Source organism: Sus scrofa, chromosome 14, assembly GCF_054392235.1.
Source record: "Sus scrofa isolate SSC_HxYL_T2T_F1_AM1 chromosome 14, Sscrofa_HxYL_maternal_Yorkshire_Landrace_v2.0, whole genome shotgun sequence".
NCBI lineage: Eukaryota > Metazoa > Chordata > Mammalia > Artiodactyla > Suidae > Sus > Sus scrofa.
This window is the reverse complement of record NC_139396.1, coordinates 24,183,893-24,205,488: the sequence shown is the minus strand read 5'-3', so window position 1 is coordinate 24,205,488 and position 21,596 is coordinate 24,183,893. Positions and strand designations below refer to the sequence as shown.

General features: G+C 40.7%; 2 protein-coding genes across 24 annotated transcripts in view; both read left to right on the top strand.

The window, feature by feature from the left end:
- Positions 1–17,905, top strand: part of LOC100158108 (zinc finger protein 510) — a 33,256-nt gene extending 15,351 nt beyond the window's left edge. For 4 of the 23 annotated variants that reach the window (XR_002338411.2, XR_014826423.1, XR_014826431.1 and 1 more), the window contains 2 exons: positions 12,658–12,766; positions 13,071–17,905. Coding sequence is in view for 9 of the 23 variants with exons in the window: in XM_084994597.1 (XP_084850723.1) it covers positions 7,434–7,507; positions 12,658–12,766; positions 13,071–13,102 (215 nt within the window). In the remaining 14 variants the exon portion in view is untranslated. Of the gene's footprint in view, positions 1–7,433; positions 7,519–12,657; positions 12,767–13,070 lie in introns of all 23 variants that reach the window. The other 19 variants (XR_014826427.1, XR_014826430.1, XM_084994604.1 and 16 more) reach the window with 11 other exon arrangements.
- LOC110256634 (uncharacterized) lies at positions 265–2,615 on the top strand. The gene has a single exon (XM_084994596.1). The coding sequence runs from the start codon at positions 1,270–1,272 to the stop codon at positions 2,473–2,475; it is 1,206 nt and encodes a 401-aa protein (XP_084850722.1). The 5' UTR covers positions 265–1,269; the 3' UTR covers positions 2,476–2,615.
- Positions 17,906–21,596: the final 3,691 nt, after the last annotated feature.

Here is a 21,596-nt window from a genome sequence, read left to right as displayed (position 1 = left end):
AGAGCAGTGTGTTCAGTGCCAACTTAGGTTTTAGCATAGAGCTGGCATTTAACATATAAGGTGAAAATAGACTAGGTAAGAGTAGTCAAACAAGTGATAGAAACTTTTTTTGAGACAGGCATATAAATAGATATTTATAAATAGGTCTTAAGAAAGAGCTTTAAACATGATATTAAAGGATCTCATTTAAGACAAACTATGTTCAGAAGTAGCTGGAGTACTTGTTATAGATTAATCCTGGTTAAGGCTGATTTCAGCAGAATGAGTAATCATAATGAAAAGAGATTTATTACTTGATATTCAAGATAAGTTTGTTGTAACAACCTTGATAGAGCAAGGTATCAGAGCCTACAGAAGTGAATTCATTCCAGGTGAAAATATGATTTTTCTACTTATCACTCTTACACTTCTTGTACATTTGTATTTCTGTGAATGACTCCCAGAAAACTTGAGTTTGAGGTATAGAATTGTTTCTTTAATCAGGCAAAAATCAGGAAAATTATGAATTAATTTTAGCGTTGATATTTACAACAGAAAAGAAGCAACTCCAGCTGGAAGCTTTTAGATTAATAAGTATCCTACCACTGTAAATCTCTTTTTGGAATTTTAAGGACCTAGACATTGATATTCTTCCTCAACCCAGTTCCTTCTCTAATATGTTGTTTGAAAACCCTATTGACTGATTTTTCTTGGAATTTTCCTACTGCTCATAATCAGTCATCCCAGTCTCGCATTTTGCAGTTTCCTGAGTGAACCACGTTTAGAGTCATTTGTTATATATTTACTATTCCTGTCCTTGTTTCTAAAATGCCAGCTATATAGTGATCATCATGATGATTTTGCCTTTTTTTTTTTTTTTAATTTCTCAAGTAGTATAAGAAACATACCTCAGCAGTTTGTTTCTTTGGAAAGAGTTAATGGGTAGAAACCAAGTAGTCAATACAGGGCATATATAGAAAGGCTGCGTCCTGTAAGAAGTGTGCATTCATAAGGCAGTTTATTTCCTTGATTTTATAAGACTTCAACCTTGATATCCTCTTAGAGAAAAGCCTGGAAAGTCAAGGAAAAGATTTGCAGCAAGACATTTTTATTCAACTTCAGAATACAGCAACAGGTGGGAAAACTTTGAGCCAGAAGTCACAGTGCAGAGAACATCAGAGCATTCTCTCAGAAATAAAGCCCTTTGAAATTGGAAGCACCTTAAGCCCTAACGCAGCTGTTACTGAGTACCAGAAATATGATACAAAAGGAAGCTTCTGTCATGACATCATGTGGAAGCAAACCTTGCCCTCTCAGACTGCCTTTAGTGTTCATCAGAAAACTCAAGTAAGAGTGGAACCTTTTGAATATAAAGAATGTGGAAAATCCTTCTCTGAGAAGGCATGCCTCATTGGACATCAGAGAACTCATAGTGGGGAGAGACCTTATGCATGTAATAAATGTAGTCAGACTTTTACCCACATGTCATGCCTCAGCTATCATCAGAGAACTCACATAGGGGAGAAACCCTATGAATGTTTTGAATGTGGGAAAGCTTTTACTCATAAGTCATCCCTAAAAATGCATCAGAGAACTCACACAGGAGAGAAACCCTATAAATGTATTGAATGTGGCAAAGCTTTCACCAGAAACTCCTCCGTAAAAAGACGTCAGAGTACTCACACAAGGGAGAGACCCTATGAGTGTAAGAAGTGTGAGAAATGCTTCTATAGAAAGTCTCACCTCAGTAGTCATCAGATTACTCACACAGAGGAGAAACCCTATAAGTGTAATGAATGTGGGAAAGCTTTTAGCCAAAAGTCATACCTAAAAACACATCAGAATACTCACACAGGGAAGAAACCCCATAAGTGTAATAAGTGTGGGAAATCCTTCTCTACTAAGTGGTATCTCACTTACCATCATCAAAGTCACATTGGGGAGAAACCCTATAAATGCAATGAATGTGGGAGAGTTTTTAGCCATAAGGTATACCTAAAAATACATCAGAGTGTTCACACAGGAAGGAAACCCCATGAGTGTAATCAGTGTGGGCAATCCTTCTATAAAAAGGCTCACCTCACTAGTCATCAGATGATTCATACAGGGGAGAAACCCTATACAAGTATTGAATGTGGGAGAACTTTTAGTCATAAGCTATCCTTAAAAATACGTCTGAGTACTCACAAAGGAGAGAAACCCTATGCATGTAAGAAATGTGGAAAATCCTTCTATAGTAAGTATGGCCTTACTAGACATCAGATTACTCACACAGGGGAGAAAGTCTGTGAGTGTAGCAAATGTGGAAAATCCTTCTATAGAAAGACTAACCTCACTGAGCATCAGAAAACTCACACAGGGGAGAAGCCCTATGAATGTACTGAATGTGGGAAAGCTTTTAGCCATAAATTATCCCTAAAAATCCATTGCAGTATTCACACAGGGGAGAAACCCCATAAGTGTAGTAAATGTGGGAAATCCTTCTCTACAAAGTGATACCTCACTTATCATCAGAGAAATCACACTGGGGAGAAACCATTTGAATGCATTGAATGTGGAAAACCTTTTAGCCAGAAATCATCCCTAAAAATTCATCAGTGTTGTCACATAGGGGAGAAATCCAATGTGTGTTAAAAATGTGGGAAATCCTTCATTGGAAAGAGTTATCTCACTAGTCATCAGAGTAGTCACATAAGGGAGAAAGTCTTATGAATGTAACAAATGTGGAAAATCTTTCTATAGAAGTTATCACCTCACTAACATCAGATTATTCACATGGGGGAGAAACCCCATGAATGGATGTGAGAAAGCTTTTAGCCACATTGCCAGTCCTAAAAAGACTTGGAAAAAATCACACTGGGGAGAAAGCCTATGAATAATGGATATGGGAGCATTTTCATCTATAAATTAAACCTCAGAGTACATCAGAGAGTCTACAAATGGGAAAAACCCTGTGAATGTAATAAAATATAGAAATCTTTTTTTTTTTTTTTTTTTTTTTGGTCTTTTTGTTGTTGTTGTTGTTGCTATTTCTTGGGCTACTCCCGCGGCCTATGGAGGTTCCCAGGCTAGGGGGCCAACCGGAGCTGTAGCCACTGGCCTACACCAGAGCCACAGCAACGCTGGATCCGATCCGCGTCTGCAACCTACACCACAGCTCACGGCAACGCCGGATCGTTAACCCACTGAGCAAGGGCAGGGATCGAACCCGCAACCTCATGGTTCCTAGTCGGATTCGTTAACCACTGCGCCATGACGGGAACTCCCAAAATATAGAAATCTTTTAGTAGCAAATGTGTCTAAGAATATGTCAGTGAAGTCATAGTTAATGGAGAGAAACCCCATAAAAATAATGAATATAGGAGAGCTTTTAGCCTAAAAGCAGGTCTTAGGATATATATAGGGAAACAGTCAATGTAATAGATATGGGGAAACTTTGAAAGTAAAGTATCAGAGAACTCAAGGAAAGACCAGTGAATAGAACAAATGTGGAAAATTTCTCTACAAGATATCAGGCATCAAACAACAATACTCACAGAGAAATCTGACATTTATTTTGTATGGATAGTGTTTCAACCAGCTTTCAGCCCTCACTGGACTTTAGAAGACTGTGTAAGTCTTCTAAAGACTGTGAGACTTATCTGTGTGAGTCACATGGATAAATCCTTGAAATTAATCATTTAGTCTTTCATCCAGACTTCTTCTCAGTGAGTGTTAGATATTTTAAAAAGTCAGTGTTCTCGTTGTGGCTCAGTGGTTAAGAACCCAACTGATATCCTTGAGAATGCAGGTTTGATCCCTGGCCTTGCTCAGTGGTTTAAGGATCCAGTGTTGCCCTGAGATGTGGTGTAGGTCATAGGTCATAGGCGTGGCTCGGATCCACGTTCCTGTGGCTGTGTTGTAGACTGTCAGCCGCAGCTCTGATTCGACCCCTAGCCTGGGAACCTCCATATGCCACCAGTGCAGCCCCAAAACGCAAAAACAAAACAAAACAAAACAAAAAACAAATTTATAAAAGTCTTGGTGAAGTTAATGAAGAAAACTTTCTTACTGCAAGGCAACCTTCCACTGAATGGCACTGTAATACAACATGATGTAGTAGGAATTATGCACTTTTAATGTAAAAGCCCAATCATTATGTAAACATGTTAGAGGATATGTTTGGATGGTTAAAATACCATAGGTTTCTGTTTTTGCTAACAAGCTTATTGGCCAGTGTACATATGAAACACCATTCTTAATGGACTTCTCATTGTGTCTCAGGGGATTAAGAACCCAACATAGTGTCCATAAGAATGTGGGTTCAGTTCTGTATTTGGCATTGCAGCAAGGTAGGGCAGGCTGAAGTTGCAACTTCGATCCATTGTTGCTGTGGCTGTGGCTTAGGCCAGCAGATGGACCTTGGATTTCACCCCTAGCCTGGAAACTTCCATATGCTGCAGGTATGGCCCTAAAAAGAAGAAAAAACAAAGAAAAAAAAAAAAAAGATTAACGACAACAACAACAGCAAAAAACTGAAAGACCAATGCTACTTAATTGCCTTTTCAGGAAAGTAGCAAAACAATCTTTTCTGTAAGACTTTTATAGTCTCAGGGTCTGCAGTGCATTTAGTGACCACAGGAAAAGGTCACATGTACACCTGTTTGAAGAACAAATCTGATTCCATTGATTTGTTGTGAACAGTGGTACCTACTATTTGTACTATAAACAGAAAAGAATTATATTTTCATTCTCCTTTAGTTGAAAATACTTTAAAGTTACCTGGAATTGTTTTTGAGCCACATGTTCTTTAGTTCCTGTTGTGGTGCAGTGGAAATGAATCTGACTAGGAAACATGAGGTTAGGGTTTGATCCCTGGCCTTGCTCAGTGGGTTAAGGATCTGGCGTTGTCAAGAGCTGTGGTGTAGATCTCAGACATGGCTCTGATCTCATGTGGCTGTGGTGTAGGCTGGCAGCTGTAGCTCCGATTCAATCCCTAGCCTGGGAACTTCCATATTCTGCAAATGTGGTCCTAAAAAGCAAAAAAAAAAAAAAAAAAAAAAAAAAAAAGAAAGAAAGAAATGTGTTCACTCTGCAATTTTTTTCTTTTTTTTTTTTTTGGTCTCTGCCTTTTCTAGGGCTGCTCCCGTGGCATATGGAGGTTCCCAGGCTAGGGGTCGAATCAGAGCTGTAGCCGCTGGCCTGTACAGCAGCTCACAACAACGCTGGGTCCTTAACCCCCTTCCTTCCTTCCTTCCTTCCTTCCTTCCTTCCTCCTTCCCTCCCTTCCTCCTATCCATCTCCTCTCCCTCCCTCCTTTTTCCCTTCCCATTCTTTTCTTTTTTTGTCTTTTTAGGGCCATATCCATTGCATAGGGAAGTTCCCAGGCTAGGGGTCAAATCTGATCCGTAGCTGTTGGCCACAGCCACATCAATCCCAGATCCAAGCTGCGTCTGAGATCTACACTGCAGCTCATGGCAATGCTGGATCTTTAACCCACTGGGCGAGGCCAGGAATCCAACTTATGGATTGAACCATAAGGCCTTGTCCTTATGGTTACCAGTTGAGTTTGTTATCATCGAGCCACAACGGGAACTCCCTATCTCTTAAATGCCTTAAAACCCATAACCTTAAAGGTCCATCTGGGATACAAGCTCATGTCTCTGCACTATCACTGCTCCTAAGCCCTCTTGGATTTCCCCTGAATGGGGCAGAATCAAAAAACTTGCCTCATGAGATAGCCCTGCTACCAAGGACAAAGCTGATCAGATTATTAAGGCCCTTAATGAAAATGGGTGGAGGACAAGAGAAGGCCAGAGCCTCTGATATGTGTACCGCAGCCCTCCCTCCTCACCTGCATATGTATAGCCTGGCACCACCAGCAGCCCACCTTTCCTGCTGATGACTGCTAAGTTTAGTGAATAGAAAGCAGATGCGGCCTCTCTCTTAATGCATAAAATTGGCCTGGCCCACTAGGCTTACCATTCCTATGACTATAGTGACTCAAACAAACCCCTCTTTATTTCTAAACTGGAAGAGGGCCCATTTGACCCTCACTCCACTGCAATTTTACAATACATTCCCTCTAATTCCATTTTATTGGGGCTGAAGAAACTGTTCAAAAGGCACTGGAGGACATGAACCCGGTTGCTAGACATGGAGGGACACCCAAATACTTCAGGCTTATGCCCCTGTGCCCCCACTGCCCTAGAGGGGTCTCCCTCAAGTATACTATTACCCTCAGTGAACAGTTCTTCCCACTTCCTCCCTTATATGTTCCCATCGTGATTTTTCCCTTTAAGGGAAAACATAGCAAACCGCTACTGGGAGATAGAAAACTTCAGGAATTATAGCCACTTTATCTCTTAACAGCCAGTTCCTACACTTCAGTCCATAAAATTTTTATTCTCCCAGCTGCACCATTTGTAGCATCCATTGTCTTGCCACAAACCTTCAACCCCTTTGGCTCCCTACTCAGTCTTGTTACTCCATCTGTGCCCTTTCCTAACTTCCAGGGCTTCCAGGTGCCAAAGTTCCTATCCTAGAAAATTGGTGGCTTCTGCAGGCTTTTCCCATCTCCTGAGGACAATCACTCATATATAATTTTGGTGGACAATTGGGACAATAAAAATATACTGTTTTTGGATTTCCCATTGTGGCTCAGTGGGTTATGAATCTGACTACTATCCATGAGGTTGCAGGTTCAATCCCTGGCCTTACTTAGTGGGGTATGGATCCGGCATTGCCACAAAGCTGCAGAATAGGTTGAAGCTGTGGTTTTGGTTCCTGTGTTTCCCTGGCTGTGGTGTAGGCGGGCAGCAGCAGCTCTGTTTCCTCCCCTAGCCTGGGAACTTCCACTTGGGGCAGTTGCATCTCTAAACAGAAAGAAAAAAAAATTAAGAAAGCATGGAGCATATTTTTGAAAGCAAGTGTAATTAAGTAACAAAATCACAGACTTCAGTCTCATTCTTATTTTCCCCTTCCTGTTTCATGGAGACATAAGCCCTTTTTAATCTTTTAGCTATGTCTTTTATATTCATTTTTCAACATCATTTTAATAATAGGTTTACATTTATGCTTCTCTTTTCATTTTAGACATTACCTTTTGATTTCATGTTATTGTAAATGACTGTTTTCCCGGCTCCTAACATGCTAAACATTTAGTTTGAAATTTTTAGTTACATAAGGTCAGGATTTACATTGTTAAATTATATTACAGTATTACATTACTCTTTTCTCATGAGTCTCCTAGTATAACATCAAATTATCATCTTATTCTCTTTGCTTTTCCTTGATTATCATTTTCATTTGTAATATTTTCTGTTAGCTTTATCTTACTTTTACCCCATTGATAATATTTTCATTTGTAATATTTTCTGTTAGCTTTCTCTTACTTTTACCCCCATTGGTTATACCAATTTCTGTTCCTAGTTTATTTATTTATTTATTTTTTAATTATTATGTTTTCTTTTTAGGGCTGCACTTAAGCCATATGGAAGTTCCTGGGTTGGGGTGGAATCAGATACAGCTGGGACCTATGCTACAGAAGGTACTAAAGGGGTGAGGATTACACTAACTACATTGTGGGCTCCATTAAGAAACTTTTCCTTGAACTGCTGAGAATGCCTCTCACATGGATTTTCCAGCTGACCCTCAGCACCCCTAGCACTCAGTGTGCCTCACTCACACATACTCCCATTCTGTGACTGGCTCCCTGTATATATTCTCCAGGGTGTTGGTAAGAGCAAACTTTGGTAGGTGCTAGTGAGCATGTGCAGAAATACTGCCTGAATCTGCAGCAAGAGAGAGACCACAAACTTGAGTTTTAGTGCCACCATTAGGAAAACAAAAGAGGTTGTCAATGACTGGCTTGGGGTATTGAAGAATCAAGAGATGACATATATGCTTAAACTGTATCACAAGAGAGAGCATTAAGTGTGGAACAGGTGTATTCATAGGCAGTGTGAGAAAGTCTCAGATGTCTAGCAGGATAGATAAAAGGTATTACTGTCCCAAGGTACTTAGTAAATTCTGGTCAGACTGGTAAAAAAAAAAAAAAAAAAAATTAAAATTTTCTTTGTATTGCTTCAAAAAGAGCAACAGAAAACTGAGAAACAAACAAATCCAGGAATCCTGAGACCATTGAAGGATCGATCCTATGTCTTACATGAGGCCAATTCTCCAAGATTGGTAAACTTACCTATGTAATACATAGAAAGAAAAAGAGAGACTTAGGCAAAATAAGAGGGCAGAGGAATTTGTTCTAAATGAAGAAACAAGACAAAACCCCAGAAGATAAACAGAGTGAAATGGAAATAAGAGACCTACCCCATAAAGAGTAGAATGGTAGTGGTCATAAAGATACTCGGTGAACTCAAAAGAATAATGATGAATCAGTGTGAATTTTAACAGTTAGAAAACATAAAAAGAACCAAACAAAGCTGAAGAATACAATAACTGAAATAAGAATGATAATTATATAAAAATACATTAGATATTATATAATCGTATAAAATAATATATATTTTATATTATGTAATAACAATACACTAAAAAGAATGAATAGTATGATTAGATGTTCCAGAGGAACATTTAGCAAACTGGGAGACAGATGGTTGGAAATCAACCAAGTAGTAATTTTTTTTAAAAACTCCCACCTAACAAGTCTAGGGGAAGATAGTTCTACAAATATATTCTACCAACAATTTAAAGAAGAGTTAACACCTATCCTTCTCAAAATATTCCACCTCATTGAAGAGGAAGGAGTTCATTCCACGAGGCCAGCATAACCCTGATATCAAATCCAGACAAAGATACCACACACACACACAAAAGAATGTTACAGACCAATATAACTGATGAACATAGATGCAAGCATCCTCTATGAAATATTAACCAATGGAGTTTAACAGTACATTAAAAGGTATTCATCCCAGAGTGAATGTAGGGTTCGGTGTCTGCAAATCAATGTGATACATTGTGTGGTACACATTAACAACTTGTAGAATAAAAACCATTTGATTATATCAGTAGATGCAGAAAAAGCTTTTGAAAAAATTCAATATCCTCTTATGATAAAAGTTTTCAAGACAGTGGGTGTAGAATAAATGTAATAAAGGTCATATGACAAGCCCAGAGCTAACATCATACTCAAGAATGAAAAGCTGAAAGCATTTCCTATAAGATCAACTACAAGACAAGGATGCCCATGCTCACTATTTTTGTTCAACATACTATTTGAAGTCCTAGTCACAGCAATCAGATAAGAAAAATAAATAAAAGACATCCAAAGTGAAAGGAAGAAGCAAAACTGTCACTGTTTTTAAATGACGTGACACTACATGAAGAAAAAATAAAAGTACCAAAAAACTATTAGGTCTCATCAATGAATTCCATCAAGTTACAGGATATACGATTACTCCACAGAAATCTGTTGTATTTCTTTACACTAACAATGAATTATCAGAAAGAAATTAAGAGGAGTTCCCATTGTGGCTCAGCACAAATCTGTATCCATGAAGATGTAGGCTCACTTCCCGGCCTTGCTCTGTGGATTAAGAATCTGGCATTGGCGTGAGCTGTGGGGTAAGTCAAAGACACGGCTCAGATCCCTGGGCTGGCAGCTGTACCTGCGATTTGATCTCTAGGCTTGGGAACTTCCATTTGTGGTAGCAGTGGCCCTAAAAAATAAAAAGCAAAAAAAAAAGGAAAAAATTTAAGAAAACAATTCCATTTCTAATTACCTTAATAGTAAAACACCTAAAATAAATCTAAGGAGGTAAAATACCTGAACTCAAAAAAATTAAAGATGCTGATGAAAGAAATTGAAAATAACACAGATAGAAAGGTCCACCATTAATTGGAAGAATTTATGTTGCTAAAAAGACTCTACTACCCAAGGCAATCCAAAGATTCAGTACAATCTCTCTCAAAATAACAAAGACATTTTCCCACAGAACTAAGGCAAATAATTCTAAAATTTGTATGGAAACACAAACTCATGAATAGCCAAAACAATCTTCAGAAAGTAGAAAAAAGCTGAAGGTAACACACTTTGTGATTTCAAACTCTGCTACAGAGCTACAGCAGTCAAAATGGCATGGTACTGGCACAAAAACAGACACATAGATAAATGGAATAGAATATACTGCTGATGTAATAAATTAATCTATGACAAAGGAGGCAAAAATATACAATGGGTTAAAAACATTCTATTCAGTAAATGGTGTTGAGAAGCCTGGAAAGCCACACTTGAAAAATATAAAAATCAAAGTAGACTACTTATCAACCTCCAATTCTAGGCATTTGTCTAAACAAAACAAAAGCTTTTAATTTGAAAATACGAATATGTACATTCTTCTTCAATAAAAAATAAAAATTAAAAAAATTAAAAATCATTTAAGGATGTTCTAATGGTTCATAAAAGTTTGTCAGGAGTTCCCGTTGTGGCTCAGACAGTTAAGAACCTGACTAGTATCCATGAGGATGCAGGTTCCATCCCTGGCCTTGCTCAGTGGGTTGAAGGATCTGGCATTGCCAGGAGCTGCAGTATAGATTACAGATGTGGCTTGGATCTGGTGTTGCTGTGGCTGTGGCATAGACCAGCAGGTACAGCTCAGAATGGATCTCTAGCCTGGGAACTTACATATGTCACAGGTGAGGCCCTAAAAAGACACACAAAAAAAGTTTATTAAACAATTCTATAAAGCATTTTGACAAAAGATCTAATTAAAGGAGTTCCCACTCTGGTGCAGTGGGTTAAGGATCTGGTGTTGCCATGGGCCACAGCTGTGGCTCAGATTTGATCCCTAGCCCGGGAACTTCTATATGCCGTGAGTGAAGGAAAAAAACAAAAAAACAAAAACACGATCTAATTACATAAACTTTCTATAAGAGAACATAGCAGACTATATAAATATTTTCTTGCTTACTCCTTAGGCTAAAGCCTGGTTTTATATACTTTGTTTTCCATGGACAAAAGCATTTTTCAGTCTTAAGAAATGTTTTGAGTTTCTTTGGCAAAAGCATTCACCCTCCTTTATATACCTCAGTTCTAGTTAGTTATGATATAAATATAAGTTAATTGGAACTTACTTGTCAAAATACTGATAGTTGTGAAATTTAGAATAGCCCTTAAGTCTCCATCCCTTAAAAATATTTAACTAGGAGTTCCCGTCGTGGCGCAGTGGTTAGCGAATCCGACTAGGAACCATGAGGTTGCGGGTTCGATCCCTGCCCTTGCTCAGTGGGTTAACGATCCAGCGTTGCCGTGGGCTGTGGTGTAGGTTGCAGACGCGGCTCAGATCCCGCGTTGCTGTGGCTCTGGTGTAGGCCGGTGGCTACAGTTCCGATTCGACCCCTAGCCTGGGAACCTCCATATACTGTTGGAGCGGCCCTAGAAAAGGCAAAAAGACAAAAAAAAGAAAAAAAAAAAATTAACTAGTCAACTTACTAGGTAGAGTGGACAAATAAAAGACATGGATCCTCAGTTCTCATGAGTGTAATTCTTACCAGTAGTAAGACTTGGACAGTCCATGCTTATTAGTTGTAAGATTTGTAAATGTCACTTAACTTTTTGTATGTGTTTTGAGGGGCAGCAGAATGTTAGTTTTTTTCATCTGCAAAGGAGGAAATTAAAACAAGATTATTTCCAGGGTCTTTCTAATATTTGACCAATTTTAATTAGCAGTTAATTGATCCTATTGTAGATTTCCTTTGAAAATTAAGTTTAACAGACAAGGCAAAAAAGTGGGAGTTCCGGCGTGGCTCAGTGGTTAATGAATCTGACTAGGAACTATGAGGTTGTGGGTTTGATCCCTGGCCCCGCAGTGGGTTAAGGATCTGGTGTTGCCATGAGCTGTGGTATAGGTTGCAGATGCGGCTCAGATCTGGTATTGCTGTGGCTCTGGTGTAGGCCGTCAGCTACAGCTCCAATTAGACCCCTAGCCTGGGAACCTCCATATGCCATGGGTGTGGCCCTAAAAAGACAAAAAACAAAAAAAGACAAGGCAAAAAAGTATAGGAGCAGTTTATAAAGCATCCGACTCTGGATGTGTCTGAAAGTGCATATGAAAGGAAAACAAGAAAGATAAAAATAAATATATATACAATACACATGTCATTGCAGTAATATTATAAAAGCCAAGATATAGAAGCAAATGAAGTGTCCATTGAAGATGGATATTCATGCAGTATTACCCAACCATTTAAAAAAGTGAAATCTTGCCATTTGTGACAAGATGGATAGCCTTTGAGGGCATTATGTTGAGTGAAATAAGATGAATAACACATACCATATGATTTCATTGGTTGAATTTTTTCATAGGAATTTTATTATTTTCGATGCTATTGTTAAATGGAATGATTTTAATTTCTTGCTCTGATAGTTTGTTGTTAGTGTGCAGAAACAATTATCTCTGTGTATGTTGATTGTATATTCTTCAACTTTATTTTTTAAATGATTTTTATTTTTTCCATTATAGTTGGTTTACAGTATTCTGTCACTTTTCTACTGTACAGCAAAGTGACCCAGTCTCACACACACACACACACACACACATATATATACACATAACTTGACTGAATTTATTAGTTGTAGCAGCTTTCCTATGATGTCTGTGGTTTTCTGTCATTTACATAGTTTTACCTCTTTCTGATTTGAAGCCTTTAATTTCTTTTTCTTGCCTTTGTTCTGTGTAGACTTTCAGTACTGTGTTGAAAAGAAGAGGTGAAAGTGGGCATCACTATCTTATTCCAGAAATTAGAGGAAAATCCTTCAGCTTTATACTCCTGAGCATGATGTTAGATGGTGGGTTACGTCCAACATTGTACTACATTTCCTTCTATGTCGAATTTGTTGGTAGTTTTATTTTAAGTATCAAATCATGTTAAATTTTTTCAAATGCTTTTTTCTATACTTATAGAGAAATGATTTTTTTATCTTTTAATCTGTTCTTGTGATTTATCACATTGATTAATTAGTGTATTTTTCAATAACTCATTTACTCCAATGTATCAAAAATACTATCGTTTCAATCCAGTACTTTAAAATCTGCACTGTTTTGTTTTTTAAATCTAACTAACATTGAGTAAAACTAAATATTGTTTCCTAGTCACAGGTGCCACATTTCAAGCGCTCACTTAAGAACAGGTGACAGCGAGTGGCCAGGCAGGGGCCCAAGACCCCGGGAGGCGCAGGTCCTATTCAAGTTGGCTGCTAGTCCTCATCCTTCTACATCTTCCCTCCAGATTGCCTTCCTTTTAAGGACCCACATCCACCTCCTCAGCTGGACTGACCAGGGAACCATTATCCAACCTGAGGATTCCCAAGTTGAGAGAGAAGAAACAAGGATGAGAGCCCTAAGGAAGTCCAAGCCCTCCGTCGAGGACTGCAAATAGCCGCTTCGGGCTTCCCCGTGTACCGGGCACTGTTCCTGGCATCACTGTGCTAGTTCCTCAAAACGACCCTCCGGTGGACGAGGGTGCTGAGGCTCAGAAGTAGGGCCGGGCGGGACAGACGAAGAAACTGGGGCTCAGAAGACGTCGGGGGCGGCCCACATCCACAGGCAGCCTTGCGGCCAGAACCGAAAGAGAAACCCGCACTCAAGCCAGTCTCGCCCACCCTGCCTCCCCCTCTGCGGATCCGACCCCATCGACCGAATGTAGTCGCCAGGGCCCAGGAGGGCTCCCGCCGCCGGCCGTCAAGGGCTGCCAGGACTCCACCCGCCGACCCCGCAGCTGGCCCCGTTGGGGTCCCAGACGCCGGGGCGCGCGGCCCTCGACCACGCGCGGCCCCGCGTCAGCGCCCCCGCGGGGCTTCCCCACCGCCGCGGCGGAGAAAAGCACCGCAGCCGAGCCCCCCGCCAGGCCGCAGGCCGCAGGCCGCTAGCAGCAGCGCCTGCCGGATGGCCTTGCTGGCCAGTCCCGCACCAACCCCGCGCAGGCGCGCTCACGGGCGCGGACGGCGCCCAGTCAATTAGTGTGTTTAAATTATTTTCACATTAGAGAAATAAATCCAGCTCAATCATGGTATATGAAACTTTTAAAGTGCATTTTAATTTACTTCCTAGTGTTTTGTGGAGAATTTCTGCAATTATGTCCATTAGAAATAACTGGATCATAATTCTTTTCTTGTATCCTTATCTGGTTTTTATATTATATTATGGTAATATGGGCCTCATAAAATGAGTTTGAAAGTGCACTCTCTTCTTTTTTGGAAGAGTTTGAGAAAGAATGCTACTAAGTCATCTCTAAAGTTCGGTCTAATTCACCAGTAAATACCATGGGCATTTCTATTTCAGCGGTTTGTGATTACTGATTAAATCTTCTAATTGTTGGTCAGTTCCGATTTTCTATTTCTCTATGATCCAGTATTATTCGGTTCTGTTTCTAAGAATTTATCCATTTCTTCTAGATGATTCAGTTTGGCAAATCACTGTTCACGGTAATCTTTCATGATATTTCTTTGATATCCTTTGCAATGTCTCCTCTAAGATTTTGTTTAACTACTTATGTAATCATTTTTTTAAGGGCTGTACCCACAACATATGGAGGTTTCCAGGCTAGGGGTGGAAACAGCTACAGCTGCTGGCCTACCCCACAGCCACAGCAATGCCAGATCTGAACTGCCCCTGTGACCTATGCAGCTTATGGCAACACCAGATCCTTAACCAACTTAGTGTGGCCAGGGATGGAAACCATGTCCTGACCCACACATACTCCACCCCTGTGAATTGCTCTATGTTTTCTTTAGGGTGCTGGCAAGAACAAGCTTTTTGGAGATGCTCGTGAGCTTGTGCAGAAAGCCTGCCTGAATCTGCACCAAGAGAGAGACCACAAACTTGAGATTTAGTGCCACCATTAGGAAAACAAAAAGAGGTTGTCAAAAACTGGTCTGGTGTATTACAGGATCAAGAGAAGGTGTATGTGCTTAAACTGCATCACAAGAGAGAGCATTAAGTATGGAGCAGGTATATTCATAGGCTGTCTGAGAAAGTCTCAAATACCTAGCTTAACAGACAAAAGGTATTACTATCCCAAGGCACTTAGTAAAGACTGGAAAAGGTAACTTCTACTTCTTTGTATTGCTTCAAAGAGGTCAATACAAAACTAAGAAAAAAAAATAAAAAGCAATTTAGGAACCTGACATCACTGAAGGATCAGTCTTATGTCCTGTATGAGGCCAATTCTCCAAGATTGGTCAACTTACTGTGTAATACATAGAAAGGCACTGAGAGACTTGGGCAAAATAAGGAGACAGGAATTTGTTCTGAATGAAGAAACAGGGTCTCAGGATCCTCAAAGCCTTCCTATTCAGTGCCCACTTATTCTTCCCATCTGAGTTCTGAGTTAGATAAGATGGAGACCAGTTCTTCAGATAGCTCCGAGGCAGGGTAGTGTTGTAAATAAGCTTTGCTCTGTTTCCTCCAGTTCAAGGCAAGAAATTGAGAACTGGATGCCATCTCTTCCATATTGAGTTGTGCCATGCCTTACATAGAGGGGTTGGGATATGTGTGAGCTAAGGTGCCAGGAATTTTTGTTGATGTGAATTTTTTTTTTTCTGATGTTTGGATGTTGACTGGTTGGTGCACATCTTTGTTTTCCTGTGCATACTGTACCTATATAATATATTTTTCTAGTTGTGCTTTTTTTATGTGAGTTTCTCTGAGGAAGCAATAGCTTGGCGCTTCCAGCATTTTGCTGATTTACTGCCCTTTAATGTTTACTCTTTTTGGTGTGGAGTTCTGTGGGTTTTGACATGTGCACAATATCATACATTCATTCTAATTAGTATCATAAAAATTACTTTCACTGTGATTAAAAATAAAACTTGGGCTTCCCCTACTCAGCCCTCCCTGATTCTTGTTAACCATGTGGCACCCACTGATTATTTTACTGTCTCCAAAGTTTTGCCTCTTCCACAATTACATGTAATTGGATACCTACATTATCTTTAGTGGGGATATGGAGAAATCTGAACTGTTGGGTATTGCTGGTTTGAATGTAAAATACTTCAGATGCTATGGAAAACAAAATAGATCGTCCCTCAAAAAGTTAAACATGGTGTTAACTTATGACCCAACAATTCTCTGTATACACACAATAATTGAAAATAGTTTCTCAGGTAAACACTTTTACATAAATCATCTAGTGGCAGTATTCACATTACCTAAAGGACGGAAACAACCCAATCATTTATTAACTAACAAATGAGTATAGAAACTACGGTGTATATATAACAGTGGAGTAGCATTCAGCCATAAAGGAATAAACTACTGGTATCTGCCACATCATGGACAATCCTTGAGACATTATGAGTGGAAGAATACAGACACAAAAGGCTACCTATTCTATGATTCCATTTATGTGAATCAACCAAAACAGGCAAAAGCATGGAGACAGCAAGCAGATGGTTGGTTGTAGAGGAGTGGAGGACTACGGATGAGAAGAAAATGCTTAATGTGTATGGCTTTTTGGAGGGGTAGTGAGAAATTCGTTAATACATTTTCCTGTATTGCATACTTTTAAATTCATAAATTAATTCATAAATAAAGATTGGGAATGTGAAAGAAAAAATAACATTGGTTGAAAGGACATTGATGTATTGCCAGAAATATGGTGTACAACTATTTTTCAAAGTTTTATTACTTTGATTTGACAGGTAATGAGATATTTTATTTGGGGCACTCATTGTCACATCCCAGGAATAACTCGAATTTTAATCAAGTTAGAAAGACTGAATTGTTTGGTATTTCAGAAGAAGAAGAACTTTAGAAAGTTATAGAGGGAGTCCTGTTTTGGCTTGGCAAGTTGAGAATCTGACTAGTATACATGAAGATGCGGGTTGGATCCCTGGCCTCAGTCAGTGGGTTAAGGATCTGGTGTTGCTGCAAGGTGCAGCATATGTTGCAGATTGGGCATGGATCAGTTGTTGCCCTGGCTGTGGCCTAGGCCAGCAGCTGCAGCTCCAATTAGATCCCCAGCCTGGGGAACTGCCATATGCCACAAGTGTGGCCCTAAAAAAAAAAAAGTGTGATGACAAAAAAATTATAAAGATTTGTTTTATCACCATATGAAAAGTGAGGGACAAGAAACACCTAGATTTGATGTAGTATTATTAATGAGTTTCTAGGGAAGAGTTGTCCAATAAGAAGAGACGGCCAGTCTTTCTCATTTTAAATTTGAATACGTGAAATGCTACCCTGTTTCAATTTTTTGAGAATATATGTTATCTACATTGGATGTCCCTCAGGTTTTTTCTATGCTTTTACTGTCCATAATCTGTTTTAGCCTCAGATTAAATACTAATAAAAATTCTTAGTGGGAATTGGGGAGAAGAGAAAATACAGAGAGACTAAGAGGTACAAACTTTCAGTTACAAAATAAATGAGTGACAGATATGGAATATACAATGTCAGCAATACTGTCAATAATTATCTAATAACTTTATATGGTGACAGGTGAAAACTAAATTTGTCGTGGTAGTCATTTTGAAATATATAGAAATATCTAATCCCTATGTTTTATACCAGGAAAAAACATAGTGTTTTAGGTCAGTTATACTTCAAAAACAAACAAAATCATAAAAAAGAGATGAGATTAGTTTTTATCACAGATGGAATGTGGGAAGAGGGAGTATTTATGAAGGTGAAGAAAAAACCAACTCTGCTTGTAAGATAAATAAGTGCAAGGGATGTAAAGTACAACATCATAAATATAATGAACACTATATTATATATGAAAGTTGCTTAGAGAATAAATCCTAAGAGTTCTCATCACAAGAAAAATAAATTTCTATTTCTTTAATGTATCTTTATGAGATAATGGATGCTCACTAACCTTGTAATCATTTCATGTATGTAAGGCAAATCATTATGCTGTACACCTAGAACCTTGTACAGTGATGTATCTCAATTTTATCTCAATAAAACTGGGAAAAAACTCAAAATGTACTGTTTTCCTGTATTAGTTTTGGCAGTAAATTATGTGAAGCAACAATAATGCAGTGTAAACCATCGTAATTTTATTTATTCATTAAATAAGGTCCATTTCACTTAGGAACTTAATACTTTTAATTAATTAATGGACTTGGTTAAATAATTCATCCTAGTTGATTCATTCTGTTACAAGACTTGGGAGTAAAGTCACTGAATATTACTGTAACCGCTGAAAAATATATTGTAGCATTTAACACATTTCTGTTGCTGGAGAGAGCAGCAGGGTAAGGGAACCCAGGAGAACTGCTCGGCCACATGGCTCCCAGCCTCAGGTTTTATGGGAATGGATTAGTTTCTGTGTTCTCTCTGGCCAGTTGTCTCACTTGGCCAATACTAGGTCTGACCCAGGGTCCTTCTTGGTGGCTTGCCTCTCTCAGCCAAGACAGATTCCAGCACTAACAATCCTGGGAGGCTGGTTGTCTCCCTGCTATTAGCACATTCCAAATTCTCCTGGTTAGTCTACAGAGCATCACCATGTTCCTCATCAGAGCCTCCTGTTAAGAGACAACTAATGCCAAGTGGCAATTACTGTGCTTGCCAAGTGGGCAGTTTGGTTTCAGTCAGTAGTCTCCTAACAGAGAGTCATGGCCAAAGGCAAGATCCTGTGCCTGATGCATAGTGAGGCCAGACAAACCTAAATGTTGGAGTTTGAGCATATAAAGTTTCATTGAAAAGGATAATAAGCAAGAACTTGTCGATGGGACCGGAAAGACCGGAACTCTCCTATTCTGGAGAAGAGTTTTATTTATTTATTTATTTATTTATTTATTTATTTGCTATTTCTTGGGCCGCTCCCGTGGCATATGGAGGTTCCCAGGCTAGGGGTCGAATCGGAGCTGTAGCCACCAGCCTACGCCAGAGCCACAGCAGCGTGGGATCCGAGCCGCGTCTGCAACCTACACCACAGCTCAGGGCAACGCCGGATCGTTAACCCACTGAGCAAGGGCAGGGATCAAACCCGCAACCTCATGGTTCCTAGTCGGATTCGTTAACCACTGCGCCACGACGGGAACTCTCTTGGGGAAGAGTTTTAATAGGCAAAATTGGGGGCAAGGGCTCAGGGTGCGTGATTTCTGTTGGGGGCGGGTAGCTAACAGAGTGGTGCTCAGGAAATCTCACTCCATCCAAAGTGACTATTCTCCGCTTGAGTGGGGGCCTTTCTGAGGAAGAACTCAAAGATATTCTAATGTGTATCCCTTCCCGAAGAACCAGGTCTCCGCTTTGCAGCAGGACTATTGTTTCTTAACTGCTCCTCCTTTGTTTCTCAGGTCCACCCCTTTTCCATTAGTTAACTCCTTGAATCCGCCCTTTGAAACTCAGAGAACTCTTACGTTCCAAAGGGCCAAATCAAACTGGAAGGGGACTGGGTGAGATTTTGTTCCTAGCAGGGCCCTTCAGGATTTTGAATGGTTTCAAAATTGCACTAAGTGAAAAAATAAATCATTGATTATGACTAAACCAGTGAGCTCGATTTTGAGAACATAGGCTATTTGTCCTTCCCCAAAGAAGCCCACATGTAGCCCACTAGGTAAACTAGACAGAAAATTCTATTCCATTGGGAGGACATTTTCTTAAGACTAAATGGCTTTAGCAATTTGGACACTCTGATGTCAGTCATGAGGTTTTCCAGCTGCAGCCTGGAACCCCACCTAAGGGATGGAGATGGCCTGAGACCCACAGTATGGGGACACACTCGACCCCAGATCTGAGGGCACCCAAGCCCTGGGACAAGCATTTCTCTCGCATTTCTACCCTGCATTGCTCAAACGGATTGCTTGATTCAGTCATTCACGGGGTCGGCACGAACGCCGCAGGCCCTGTACTCTCTGACCGCTCGCTCACCTGCCTGATCTCTGTGGTCTCCGTCTGCGCATGTGCGGCGCAGGCCCCACCTCTTCTCAGCCCCTGTACTCTCTAGACCGCTCACCCGCCTGATCTCTATGGTCTCCGTCTGCGCATGTGCGGCGTAGGCCCCACCTCTTCTTTTCCTCCCGCGCGGGCCACGTGAGGAGATTCTGGAGCCTTCAAGTTGTCCCCCGTGCGCAAGCAGCAGGACGAGGCCCAGGACTTTTCGGGCCTGCACGTTTGCTGAGAGTGGTGTTCTTGTGGCGGGGGCGGAAGGTGGACGTCTTAGGAAGCCTTGCGACCCAGTCGGGACCCCCACAGGGACTCCGCAGTGCCTGGGGATGGCCTGGACCTCGCCCGGGAAAGGTGCGTGTGGGATCCGTGTTGGGGTCTTGTGGTCTGGGGACAGGTGGAGCTGAGACCCGTTAGGGTCGGGCGCTTGGCTCGTGTGGGGATCCTGTGCCCTGCCCTGCCTCCAGCTTCGCAGGGTAATGGGGAGGCGGCGGGAGCCAAAGTTCGACGGTCACGCTGCGTGGGCTGGAAGAGAGGGTGGGCTGCGGGTCTTCGGCACAGAGGGACCTGATCATTTCCTATTGTGTCATCTTTGACCTATGGCCGGGCAAGTAACCTGTGGAAGAGTCAGGTCCGTTGTCTGGAAAGGAGGCTATGTATGATGTCTGCCTCATGTAGTTGATCTGAGGATACGATGCGGTGTGTTTTTTTTTTCTTTTTTTTCTTTTTTTTTGCCTCAGCTTGCAGGGACTTGATGTAGAATCTCAGTCCCCAGACCAGGGATTGAACCTGGGTGTCTGTGGTGAAAGCTGAGAGCCCTAAACTCTAGTCTTAAACTCTGGTGTCATTTGTGTGTGGAAGGAGTTAGCAAAGTGCCAGGTACTAACCGCTAAAGAAGTGTGGACAGCTGTTGTATGTAGAAGACACTTTCCTTCTTTTCATTGGGTGGTTTACAGAGGCGTCCAGGCTCTCTCCTGGTAATTGGTATGAGCACCTGCATTAAACACACACAGAACAGAAACCTGGGCAGCTGACTTCTCCAGGCTCACCCAGATTGGGACAGAGCCAGGAGTGAACAGGTCATTCAGGCTGTCCAGTCAGAAGAATCTTATCAGGAGTCCCTTTTGAGAAACTGTAACCCGCTTAAAGGAAAAAGAGAAAACAATTTGAAAATTGTCTCAGAGCACTCCATACTTCTTTACTGGACTTCCTGTGGTCTCTCTTACTCAAGGAGTAAACACTTTGCCTGGTAAATAGATAAAAAAATGCAGCCTGTGTCTTTTTTCTGCATTCATGTCAATGAAATAGTATCATCCTCTGGTGTTTTAAGCATCTGTTGTTAGTTTTTTGTTTGTATTGTTTCAATTAATGGACAAGCTGATTTTTACTCCATGAGCAGGGATCATTTCAAACTGGAAAATAGAGGGCGCTTCCAGTGGGTCCTTCCCTTGCCAGTTCAGGGTTTAGAGAGAGGAGGTAGGGAGGCTGCTCTTAGGTTGGGCTGCTGAGGTGCTTGGGAGGTGAAGGTAGGAGCTGTCAGGCAGCCCAGGTGTTCTGACGCTGTCATCTCTCTGTCCCCTCAGCTGAAACTTCACAGTCCTCTCTAATGTCTGAAGTGCTCCAGAAAATGAATCTATTTGAGGTGAGCTCTTTCTCCTCCTCTTTGTGCTGTGATGGATTTCACTTTTTTTTTTTTTTTTTTTTTTTTTTTGTATTTTGTCTTTTCAGGGCTGTACCTGTGGATTGTGGAGGTTTCCAGGCTAGAGGTCTAGTCAGAGCCACAGC